This window comes from Festucalex cinctus, chromosome 12 (genome assembly GCF_051991245.1).
Source record: "Festucalex cinctus isolate MCC-2025b chromosome 12, RoL_Fcin_1.0, whole genome shotgun sequence".
Taxonomy (NCBI): Eukaryota; Metazoa; Chordata; class Actinopteri; order Syngnathiformes; family Syngnathidae; genus Festucalex; species Festucalex cinctus.
In genome coordinates, this window is record NC_135422.1 from 21,099,932 (window position 1) to 21,112,659 (window position 12,728).

Here is a 12,728-nt window from a genome sequence, read left to right on the forward strand (position 1 = left end):
GACACACGTGACTTATGGTATTTTTGAACACCACAATGCGCGCATGACGATGACGTCATCAAACCGCGTTTGTCGGCAAGATGGCGTTCTTGTTGAGATAGTTTTTCCTACCCCTGTGAAACACAAGATTTTTTTCTTCCCAGGAGTATTACCAGTCTCATACATTTAACGATTTGATTTACGTGTTTGTACACGTAGTCACATGAGATGAAGTCCGACGTGGAGGATTTAATGCCGCGGCTGCTGCCCATTGATTGCGGAGATTCAGCGCCTCTAAACCTGGATGGTCCGCCAAGAAACCCCCAAGAGTATCTTCGACAAGTCCAGTATGCCCACTTGAAACTACTGAAAAAAAAAGTGTTAATCTTAAAATGAAGACGTTCAGTAGTAGTATTTTATTTTGAAATGCGGTGCAGCGGTGGGGGACACGTGTGTTTGTTTATTTCTTAACTATTTTTTTTATTTTTTTTTGTCACTAGTACTAGCAGCATACAGTTGTCAAGTACTGCACGGTTTTACCTCACTAGTAACATGTAGTTCTACTAATGCGCCGAAGTCATTCACTAATCACTAGTTCGTAATGTTATACAGTAGTGGGGAAAAGCATTACTCCTATTTCACCCTAGTCGTTGTACTATATTGTATGGAAATCTGTTGGCGCATTATTCGATACTATCTTGAGGTTCATGCCCTAGTATTCTCAAACAGTAGGTGCATGTCTTTTACCCATCAGGTTAGAGGCCGCGTTGTGTCCAGAAGTGGCGGTTGCTCAAATCGACCCCAAGAAGTTAAAGAAGCGTCAAACTATCAACATAGATGTGAGTGAGATGACGTGTCCTTGAATTGTTCTTATCTAAATTTGAATTAATGTATCAGTTGCAGTAAAATATTTGTGATTGTTTATTGATCATGGCAGTGTTTACTCAGTTTTTTTATGGCTTGTTTAAATTGAGGGGGGCGGGGGGAGTCTTGGCATTCCACCGAATAAAAATGTCACAACAATAAGCAGGTTACTTGTGCCATCTACTGGAAGAGAATGTAACTGGCATCCATGGATGAGCAAAAATTCCATGTAATAAATGAATGGAATATATATTTCCCGCTCTCTATATGTGTGTGACTGTTGTCAAATCTTTTTTTTGTATTATTATTATTATTATTTTTAAGGACATTTGATATTGTTCCATGGGTCACTGTACTGTTACTGAATGATGCGTGTTGCAGGTGGCAGAGTGCCGTGCTGCTCCAGCTGGTTTCTCTCCCAGCCTGGACTGGCAACAGAGACAAGTCAGCAATTTTTCCGACGTCAGACAGGTGATGAAAAACACCACCTATGGTATCCAGAGTCCAGACTTCAATATGGATCCTTGTTGTGAAATGATTGTGCTCTTTTCTGCATTTTGCTGGCAGACTATCACAAAGAACAGACAACACTGGAGCAGACACTCTCTTGATGATAATGTTTTAATGGTGAGAACTGTGATGATAATTCAAGAGTTTTTTTGTTGTTTATGATGACAGAATGGATGTCATCATGTCTGTGCTTGTTAATCTGCAGCCAAAGGAAGCAGACGAGGAAGGCTGGAAAAGGTTTTGTTTAGGAGAGCTTCTCTATCAAGGCAGATTGTCCTCTGACACAGATGCCGAGGCGGAGGCGGGCCTGGACTACAGCAAGGTTGTATGACATAAGATTTGGGTTCTTCTGCATATCATTGATTGAAATCTAATAATAATCTTGTCGTTCAGGTTGGCTTTCCACCCTTCCTGAGCATTGTCAGCCGACTCAGCCAGGTACATTTGCTCCAGTCCAGTCACGTCCATTCAGTCTCAACAGTGTAGTGTATCGCTCTTTTTTTCTTTTTTTCCTCTCTTTGCAGTCCACCATCTTGGCAGTGTTGGACATTCTAATCAGTTGGTTTGAAGAAAGAGATTTTGTCCCCCAGTTGGTGAGTTGGCGTCATGCTTCGGCTTCATGCAACATCTGAACATTTTCTCATATGACTACTATTTGTTGTTCTTGCCACAGGGCCGCTGGTTGTATGCACTTTTGGCTTGCTTGGAGAAACCATTGCTGCCAGAAGCCCATTCGTCAATCAGGCAGTTGGCTCGGAGATGTGCTCAGCTGCGGGTAAACCTGGTAAGATGTAGCAAGGCTCTTTTGGCTGGACCAAATATTCATCCGTGGACTTGTCAAAATGACGTGGATTGACTCGTCTGACGTGCTTTTGCAGGCCAGTCAAGACGACGACAACTTGCCTGCTCTCAATCTTCTCATCTGTTTGGTTGCAAGGTAGCACATGTTTGATGATTACTCAAGTTTGTGGAACTATTTGGAGGAGGTGGAATTGGAGCGTGCATGAGGAAGAATTACAGCTTTTAGCACTATTACACAAGAACATGTAAAAAAAAAAAAAAAAAGTTCATTGAATTCTTTGGCAACTTCAGTATTATGACAAAACACTAGAAATTAACAATAAACTACTGTTCACTTGTTTTTATGTAGATACTTTGAGCAGAATGACCTGGCAGACCAGCCGGAGTGACTTTTTATTTTTTTTTTTTTATTTTTTTTTTTACATTACGGATGACAAATGGATCCCACCATGACGACCAGAGGGCTGCAGTCAAGTTACTCGTCAAAAAGGAAAAAAAACAAAAACAAACTTGAGTATGTGGACAACTTATGAGCACTGAACTGTGGTTTATCAGACTTTTGTACTTGGAATGCAAGGTAAACTTTATTAAACAATGGTGACCGGATGGTTCACAATGTGGTGCATATGATGCATCATCTTATTTGATGCATCATCTTTTCTATCAGCTCTGTCATGGACACAAATGGAATGGGACGAATAGCTACGGCAAAACATTTTTTAATTACAACTATTTGTTTTCAATGATCCCATTCAAAGCCAACATACATACGTGGTTTCAAACACTAGAACCTGCTTAAATGCAATTCTATTTTAAGAAGTATAGAATCAGTCTCACCATCTTCAGAAAAAAAGCCTGAGGACTGGACAAACCCAACAATGTAAGCGTATGAATCTTGGTTCAAATGACTGAGTTGACAGATTTTAATTGCAGCAATTGTTCAGACCTATTCTTCAGATGAACGTTTAAGAAGAACCCAATAATTGCATCCACCTTAACTGTCTGGAGGCCACAGAATCCCAGTAAGAACTAAGCATAATCTCCCTAATCCTTTGAGATTAAAAATGCATCATGCCAACTCATAGGAACAAAGTGGAATAAACCACCTATTTCAATTGTTTAAAAAAGGGGCTGAGAAAAATGTTTATAAATACTGTATATTGTAGAATATCAAATTAAATGCTGGAGGGGCTTAACTGGGCCTACACAGATTTCTGATGGGCTGTGCCACCTCCTCGATCCTAACCTCTGTATCACCATCCCTGCCTGGTGGGAGAGTTGATGGGAAAATGGAAACTTGCAATATTTTATTCCTCATCTAGATGGTGCTCTTGGTTTAAAGATAATAGCTAGTGCTATGAAAATTGATTACATTTCCATTGCATCTTTAAAGCAAGAGCGCCATCTAGAGGACTCGAAAAAATATCACATGCATGTCCTAAGACCATCATTGGGGTGGTCGACCATCCTGGGAAGCCCTCGACCTTTTGCATGGTTGAGGCTGAGTCTTCCTACACCACTTTGGGTCGACTCAAACTCTGGACCCCCAGACAACTAATATAAAACGTACAAATCCACCATTCTGCATGAACAAGTCATGGAGCAAGACAGTTTAAATACAAAAAAAAAAAAAAATCAATCATGGTCATCTTATCCCCATTTACTCTCCATTAAATCAAAGTGAAATATTGCCATTTTCGGGCAGATTCCTTTAACTTGACAATAGAAGAATCCTTGTACCTTCAAAAATAGTCAAGAACCCCAGCATGTTTGTTCAACCATTAACAATTGCACCACAAAAGAGCATATTTTCAACACTTTTAGATTACTCAATATTTCATATAAAAAAATAAATAATTAAAGAAAAACATGCATTAGGTGTTTTTTTCCACCATTGGAACTTTTGGAGAACTTTTCAGTTTACCTTGGTAAAATTCAGTTTGGGCGTTTTTCCACCAACGACAATTACCAGGGTAATTAAATTCCCCAGGGGGCATCCAAGTACCATCTCAGCAGCAGGGTCTTGCTGATCCAGGCAGGAACGTTGAGGGGGTGGGCTGCAATGGCCACGGCTGATTGGTCAAATTTAGAGGCGTCTTTACATTGGCTGGGCTCAATCAAACTCATTTGAGTTCATTACTGAGAACTCTAAGACACTGTGGAAACACAATTCTAAATTCCCTGCTGAACTTTGACAACCAACCAAACAAACCAACTCCCTTTACACAGAACTCAAAGTTCCTGGGCTTGTTGGTGGAAAAAATGCCTGTAGATTGAGGTTGTTTTGTTTTGTTTTTTGTAAGTGAAACGTACCAAGTTGTGACATTTATTGGTTTTAGCCCAGTTCAGCGATGTGCAGCAATTTATAGTGTCTTCCTCACAGCCTGTATTTTTTTCCACAAATGAATATTACATATTAGAAATAATGTTCAAGAAAAAACACTTTCATTTCTCACCTTTAATTCAAAGCTGGATGGCTGATACAAAACAATGAAAAACATCCTCAAAAAACAAATCACATACGACGACCATGACATGGATCAAGTGACACAATTGTCACAATTGAATACAAGCAGTTTGTGCTAGACTTAACTGGCATCTTGACATGAAGAACGGCAGGATGGAAAACGTGCTGTCATATCGTTCGTTACACTTGCAAAAAAAAAAAAAAAAAAAAGGCTCCTTTTAAAATACCGCAATGTTATATCAAAATCTTTAACGGGTTCAATCAGAGAAAATGAGTTGTCGTGTATTGTGAGACCGTTACATTTTCATGTCCAAGAAAATCGATTTAGTTTTACTATGGCCAAATTTGAAGCAAATAAATGGCAACACTAATTGAATAGTGCTGTAAAAACAAATTGGATGTGATAAGGTTTGATGACGTTTCCCCACAGTGACCATATCTTAAGGTGGCAACATAAACTGTGGGCCGTTTTAGTGTCTTTTGTCCTTCCTTTCTCTATCTTTCTGTTCCCTATCGCTGCGAGATGACCTGCTCCTGCCTTCCTCACTCTTTCTCTTCCTCCCTTCCTTGGCCTCCTTGCCTCCTCCTCCACTACTGGCTCCTTTCTTCCGGTGACTCTTCTCTTTTTTCCTGTCCCTGCCTGACGGCCTTTTGCCGCCGCGCTTGCCGTCTTCCCGGCTTCGGCTGCTGGACGAGGAGGAAGATGAGGACGACGAGGAAGACGAGCGGCTAGACGCGGATGACGACGACGAACTCCCGCCTGAGGAGGAGCCGGAGGACGACGAAGAGGAGCTGCGACTCTGGCTGCGGCCCTTCTTCAACTCCTTGGCTTTCTTCCTCCCCCTCTCGCCTTCCTTGAGCGCGGTGGGGCTGCTCGCAGCATCCCGGAAATCGGGCTGAGGCTTGGCGGCTGAGTCGTCCCCGGACGGCCTTTGCTCAGCCGGGTTGTGGCCGTCGGAAGAAGCAACCGTTGGCTCCAGGCCCGGTGCGCTGGAGACCTTTTCCGAAGCAGTGGCAGGAGAGGCCGCCTGGGGCTCCGGCAAGGATGCCGCCGCTTCCCCGGGGTCGAGGGTCGGGGGGCAGAGCTGAGCGCTGCCGGCGACCTCGCGTCGGCTCATGGCGGGTTCGGACGGGGAAGTGGTCTCAGTCTTTTCCGTTTCAAGGTCTGACGGCTCTTTACTGTCTTCATCCTGCTCCATCATCTTATCCCCCTGACCTTTGCATGCCCTTGCCTCCATCTCATCTGACCCTGGACCCGCCTCCTCATCTTTTCCCTCACCAACCTCCCGTGTCTTCTCCTCGCCCACCTTGTCCCCACCCCCCGCTTCCTCAAACTCCATCCCCTCGTCCTCATTTAACCCTTCCCTGCTATCCCCTTCCTCGAGCTCCCCTTTCCCCATCACCTCTCTAGCTCCGCCCACCCCCTTCTCTTTCTCCTCCTCCTCTTCCTGATCCTCATCTTCCTCCTCATCCTCATCTTCCTCCATGCGCGCAGCCCTCTTGTTACCTGTCACCTTTTCTACCTGTCCTGCTGGCTTACCCTCCGCCGGGTGGTCCTTCCCTGTTGCCGCGGCGCTGCCGTCCTGGTCGCGGTTTATCTGTCTCCGTGGTCGGGACTCCATCTTGTTGATGTGCTCGGCGAACGCTTCACGGCGCTCTTGGAACACAGCTGCTCACATGCACAACATCATCACTTTCCAGCCACCAAAACGTGGATGTCAGATATTGACGACAAACTTTTAAAGGAACTCCAACTGACCGTTTAGTTTCTTGGTGGAGTCGTCGAGGAGTTTTTGGGTGGCGGAGCACATCTTGCCAGGTCGGTAGAAGATGTGCGGCCTGGTCTTGGTGCGAATGAATTTCACCAGATGGGTATTGTGGCTGGTCCACTCCTCTTGCTGGGTGCACAAGAAGGACAACAATTATTTTTTTCCACAGTCTAAACCAGCTTTATTATTATTATTATTTCACTCTAAAAAAAGAAAAATGAAAAGGGGGCAGAAAGAAGTAAAACTTGATGTCTGCCTCCTCCCCCCAATCAACACAAAATGACTGACAGCAAGCAGTCAAGACATTTTTGAAGTAACAATTTTACAAATTAATTCAACAGCACGATTTCATGCTCTATAGCCATTTTTTTTGTTAATATAATTGTGCTTTTATAAATCTAAAAAAATAAAATAAATACAGAGACAGATGATTTGGTTTTACAATGCACTTTCATTCCACAAACTGCCACCATGAATTGAAATAAATCATTATTTTGTTCTGTGTTTAGCTTTGGAAAATATATAATCGATTCCTCTTAATTTATACTCACTTTCGTTTTCTTGTATCTGATTTGCATGTTATTTGGTAAAAATTCATGATGGGCTTTATACATTAATTTAAGGCAGTTGTACATCCATTTATTAAATTTTAAAGCTTTTTAGTTGTATAAATATTGGATTAGCGTGATCTCTGCACCCGCCTCCGAAAATGACTCAAATAGCAAGTTTCCGTAAAAGAATTAAATGAAGACAGAACAATTTTTTATGGGTGCTATATAATAAACTGGAGGCCTGGATGATTAATCAATAAATTCTAGTGTGTCAGGATGATTTGTTTTAGTCACATTTCATTTGCAGCATCTGCAGTTCAAAAAGCTGTTCCTTATGACATGCACTACTTCCACTAACAACACGACTGCAAACAGAGCAAAGTGGTTGCAGCTACTTTACTGTTCTTTAATAGTTTATTTATTGCCTCATGTATATTAAAATAAAATGTACGAAGTGTACGTTTAAATTCATATGCATTATTATATTTTAAGTATTTATTAGTACATAATTTGTTATGGCACATTTAATTCCCAGATTATTATTATTTTTTTTATAGTTGTCTCATTCCAAATACAGGTGTATTGTAAGTGAACCCAAACTGGAAGCATTCGGATTTGTCTTACCAACTGAGCCAATTCCACTTTCTGTTCAAGTAGTCTCAACTCCGACTGTTTGGCTCTCCTCTCTTCAAACAACTCCCTCTTCTCGCTCTCCAACTTTTTCTTCTCAACCTCAGCTTGAACCTCAAGCTTCTGCTCGATCTCAGAGCGCCGCTTTTGCTGTGCATTGGGGGGGACAAACAAAAATTGTTTGAACAATTTCATCTTGTTTTTTTTTTTTTTTTGAACAAGCTCACAAAAAAAAAAAAACACTTTAAAAATGTTTTCGTTGCTTGAGTGTCAAGCACAAATTTGTGATAACAACCAGAGTTGTACTTGATACTTCAAGGATTTTTTTTTTTTTTTAGCAACTTTTCCATGACTTTCCCAAAACCTCACACTTCATGTCCAAGTCTGAAAACCTGACTCCTTCTGTTTTTGTTTTGGCAAATCTAATATTTCATAATCTGTCTTGAGTGGAGAGAAGAAAAAAAATAAATAAAAAAATGTTGTGGGCTTTGTTTGAATTTAACGATTCCAGTTTCAATTCCTTCCGTCCATTCCGATTCCTTTAGCGGGAAGGCTCAAAACATTTAAATTAGGGGTGCCCAGGTGATGGTCATCCACTTTTAGCATTGCCTAAAATGAACATTTGACGTGGATCCTAATTATCATCCACCAAAACATAATTTTCCCCAAATTTTAGAGAAAACTGTATTTCTCAATAACATTTAAAGTACCTGAAAAATGCATTTCCAACTGCCATTACCATAACTTTTCCAGGTTCTTCATAATCATACGAACTCTCTAAGTAGCAATTGATATGCCCCATTCTTACCATACGATCTCATTTGAAAGCAAAAGCAATACACGAGTATGGTTATCTCTTTGGAAGAGATCTGCACTACTGTCAGCATACTGTCTCATGACATTGCTCAAAAACACACATAAAACCCTAACGACCAGTGCAGATGACGTCGTTGAAAATATGCTTTAATATACATGACTCCTTGACTATGATGGGTTTTACAGTTTGACTCACTCGGAATAGTAGAAAAGGAACTTGTGTCAATTTAGGATGAAAGGGAAAACACGCTGTAAAGATTTGAAATGTTAATAAAAAAAATAAAAATAAAAATAATTAAAAAAAAAAGATTACAGGTGAACTCTGGTTTATTCACAGATAGACTGTAATGTAAATGTTTGTGCCGTTTCCAGCTTTCCTGTGCGGCTAAAGCAATGTAAACCTCCCAAACAGCCATTTGTCATCATGGTCAACAGTCCATGTACAATATTGCATAGAAAAACAAAAAGCCCCAAATGTTTTAACACAATAATGCCAAACATATCAATGTATTTATAACATATTAAGCAAACGCTTCAGTTTATCAGTTCAACCTATAAGAGAATAAAAGAAAATACTCACCTTCTCTGTACAAACATTCGACTCCTGTTTAAATTTTTGCAGAGTCCCCATGAGCAGGCCGAACATGCGCCGATTCCTGACCAGCAAAACAAAAATACAGAGTTCATGTGACCAAGGCTGTAACAATCAAATATTTTTTAATCAATTATTCTATTATTCCATCAATTAGTCGAATAGTCAATCATGTATATAGTATTGTTGAATGATGAAAGTCAAATCAGACAAACAATTGACAGGTACAAGCTTTTATGTGCAATACATTTTAAATAAAGACTCCTCAACTCAAGCACAGGTTTTAATTTTTCTATAAGAAGTGTTTACATTTCAATTGCATAACGTTGCAGTGGCTTAGAACATTAAATGTACATTTTAGGAATAAAACCTCTGTTTATGCTACCGTCTTTTAATGTTGGTCATTGTGGTGAGGTAGCCCAAAGTATTTTTTGAGGTGGAACTTGGTGTAAAGTAGGAATGCACGATAATGCTATTTTCAACCGATACCGATAAACCAGTAACTTAGAAGTGCTGATGTCGATAACCAATAAGCCAATATTTGCAAAATTAACTTGAATACAAATATGCTCTCGAGTCCTACTATAAGTCTAACAAATACATTGAAACATTGTATAAACTTTGCACAATGTTTCATTGTATGTAAAGCAACATGAAGCTGAATTTTATTGATATGAGCCACAAACACAACAGATGGACCAACATGGCATATCAAATTATTGCTGGATTTCTTTATTATCTGGTTTATCTGTATGAAATCAAATTGCCGATAATTATCGTCAGATTCCTCTATTATCCGTTTCATCTGTTTGACGTCAAATTGGTCGATAATTGCCGATAATTATCGGCCACCGGTATTATCGTGCATCCGTAGTGTAAAGCGTTTGCGAAACACTGGATTCATTTTGAAGGGCTACAAGTTGAAGCTGCTTCAAGGTTCAACGTGTCAATTACAGGTTAGTCAAAGTACGGCTGGCAAATGATTATTTTCAATACACATGAATGTATTGTTGTTTTCATAAATTGATTATAAGTCGGTCACTTGTTTATCAATAATGTGAGAAAACAGGTAACATTGTTTTTGTTTTCAAAGGTGTTCCTGAAGTCCTTCAGAAATCAGACAAAATTAACTGGTGAGAGAATGGAATAAGAGGATTTGGACAATTATAGATGAAAAATGACTAAACATTCTCAAAATAGTTGTCGATAAATTTGATGATGGATTCATTTTGACACTTGTATATTGACAGTGACTCAACAAAATCCAATTGAACCAGAATGATTAATATTAACTTCTGGACATGCAAAAATTGTTATGAGCATCCCACCTCTGTTTGCCCTTCTCATCCATGGTCTGATCTTGAATGAGGTCCCGGCGTGTTCTCTCCTTGGAGGTAGCTACAACTGACGACTGCAACGCCGGCTGCAAGTATAAACAAACAAGAGCCAAGCAACTATTGAGGGCTTTCTTCAAACAGACACTTTAGCTTCTTGGTATTGCCAGCACTTGAACTCGCTTGACCTTTTTGACATCATCGTCATCCTCGGCGTCGCTGTCGTGACGCACGTCTCTCCTGGCCCTCTGGTCGCCTGCCAGCCTGCACATGATAATACACGTGAATATGTCAGTGAATTTGAAATAACATTTGGATGTTACTAAACATGACGTAATTAAAGCCCCACCTTAACAGAGCTCCATCGATGTCCCTCTGCTTGGCAGGGGGGCCACCGCTTCCAATGTCGGAGAGACTGCGTCTGAACACAAACAAATCATTATTGCATATACCATTCCATTAGAAGCTTTGAAAGACAGTCATTGAAATACATATTTATGCATTATACTGTAGTATTTGCCAATTAAATCATAACCAAATCATATTTCCCTCAGCCTAAAAAAAAAAAAAAAATCCATATCACTTCCTTCGAGCATGTTTTCTACACAGGCTCTCCAACTTCCCTACTTGATGGTTGAATTTCAGTCTAACATGAACCGAGGAGCGTGAATCAAGGAATTTGATTTAATTTAATTTGAGAAGTCATGAATATGATACTGCCATATAGTAGTTATAGACAAAAAGGCTACTGTGTTTGTTTGTCCTGTGACTGTAGCCTTACCTGAGCAGGTTAAATCCTCTTCCTCTACCTCCTCCCATTGCTGCAATTCCGACGCCTGCCATGGGCCCACCGAACCGGCGCATCGGGCCTGGTCTGAAAACACATCAAGAAGCAACGTCAACACAGTGTGCTTTGTGTTCATTTATGTCCAAAATTGTAATAAATGAGTCAGTGTCGAGGGTCAAAATCGATTTCTGAATGTCTAGTTCAGATTCAGTAGTTCGTACTAATCAACAATGAATCGCAGGCCTCCAACGGTGAGCTCCATACATTCCGCGCACCGTTAACAAACTACTTAAATTCACCGTGGTTGTGTTATCATTGCAGTGTAAAGTGAATAGTAAAAACATATTTGATCTTAAATGCATGCACGCGGACACGAAACCAGCGCCGCGCAGGTCGTAGGTTTGCTTGCTAGCTAAACGAACAACGCTAGCACACTCCAACCCTCGGTAGTGTGCAATGTTACCGGATCGTTAAATCGATTGCGTAAAAGACACCAAGGGCGGCGTTAAAGTCGGGACGTTTTACCTGGATTCATTGGGATCTCGTCCAGTTAATTTACGAATATTATCGTCAACATTTTTCAAGCTTTCTTTGGCTTTTTCTATCTGGTCTTGCAAGCTCCGCACGGCCACCGCCATCTTGCCCACAGTAAAGCGCCAATCACATGTACTTCTTCTTTTACTACTACTACTTTCTTCTTCTACGTTTAAAAAAAAATTAAAACGCGCGCACGCACATACATGCACGTTACTCGACATAGATCGAGTATAATAAAAGAAAAGAAAAACAAACTAAATAAGATAAATCAAATATAAATTACATCTGTAAGAGGACTTTCTATAAAAAAATAAAATATTTCCAATAAGGAAAATAAGCGAAAGGGCTTTTCTATCCATAACCAAGTTCACATACTTGAAAAACAGTGAAAAGCCTTGGTTGGTTGAGACGTGCAATTAGCCGCCATTTCGGATCGGCGTGTTAGGAACAGTCAGTTGAGATAGGCGCCAGCTCCCCCCGCGAGAAATATGCGGTCAAGAAAATGGATGGATGGATGTTAGGAACATTACCATGCGACTCTAGGGTAATAGTAAATGGATGGATGGATGGATGGATGGATGGATGGATGGATGGATGGATGCTGTAAAGCCATATTTTAATTTTGTATTTTATACAAATCATACTTTGGAAGATAATGTAAAACAATACATTAATATTGGTTACATGTGGGTGTCATGCACGGTGTCTGTTTTTAACTATTTCCTCCAAAGTAAATATTTCCGATTCCGAATGAAGAAGTGTTTTCAACCCACAAACATTTTTTTTTGTACCGTGTCTACACGCTTCGCTTTCCACGCACCAATTCTTGATGCAATGTCGCCACCTGCTGCACAGATCAATTTTGAAATAACTTCATGGCAAAGGAGGAGGGGGGGGGGGGTGGGGGGGCATGAATTTATCCCATTTTGGACATCCGGTAGTAGTTCAACATCGGAAACACTTTTGGATTTCTGCTAGCTGTGGGATCCTATTACTAAAATGAGCCATTCTTTCAAATATGCGTTCCTGGGGAAGTTCTTTGCATTGTTGTCATGTTCAACATGTAGCATGGGTTGGAGTAAACGCTCAAA

At 40.5% G+C, this 12,728-nt stretch overlaps 2 protein-coding genes across 3 annotated transcripts; one reads left to right on the forward strand and one right to left on the reverse strand.

Annotated features, from left to right (window-relative positions):
- The first annotated feature begins 34 nt into the window (after positions 1-34).
- Positions 35-2,760, forward strand: gemin2 (gem (nuclear organelle) associated protein 2). 2 transcript variants are annotated; one of them, XM_077538077.1, is made up of 10 exons: positions 35-326; positions 734-818; positions 1,225-1,314; positions 1,411-1,470; positions 1,559-1,675; positions 1,747-1,791; positions 1,878-1,946; positions 2,027-2,137; positions 2,232-2,290; positions 2,615-2,760. In XM_077538077.1, exons 1-10 carry the CDS (start codon positions 208-210, stop codon positions 2,685-2,687), a joined length of 828 nt encoding a protein of 275 aa, XP_077394203.1. In that variant the 5' UTR covers positions 35-207; the 3' UTR covers positions 2,688-2,760. The 2 variants fall into 2 exon arrangements, with proteins under 2 accessions (XP_077394203.1, XP_077394204.1); XM_077538078.1 differs by having other exon boundaries at positions 36-326; positions 2,504-2,760.
- Positions 2,761-4,597: 1,837 nt separating this feature from the next.
- Positions 4,598-11,767, reverse strand: pnn (pinin, desmosome associated protein). Its single transcript, XM_077538076.1, has 9 exons — positions 11,626-11,767; positions 11,095-11,187; positions 10,663-10,734; positions 10,502-10,577; positions 10,308-10,402; positions 8,968-9,043; positions 7,566-7,721; positions 6,381-6,519; positions 4,598-6,290 (listed from the first exon to the last, which is right to left on the reverse strand). The coding sequence occupies exons 1-9, from the start codon at positions 11,736-11,738 to the stop codon at positions 5,092-5,094; spliced, it is 2,019 nt and encodes a 672-aa protein (XP_077394202.1). The 5' UTR covers positions 11,739-11,767; the 3' UTR covers positions 4,598-5,091.
- Between the last annotated feature and the right edge of the window lie 961 nt (positions 11,768-12,728).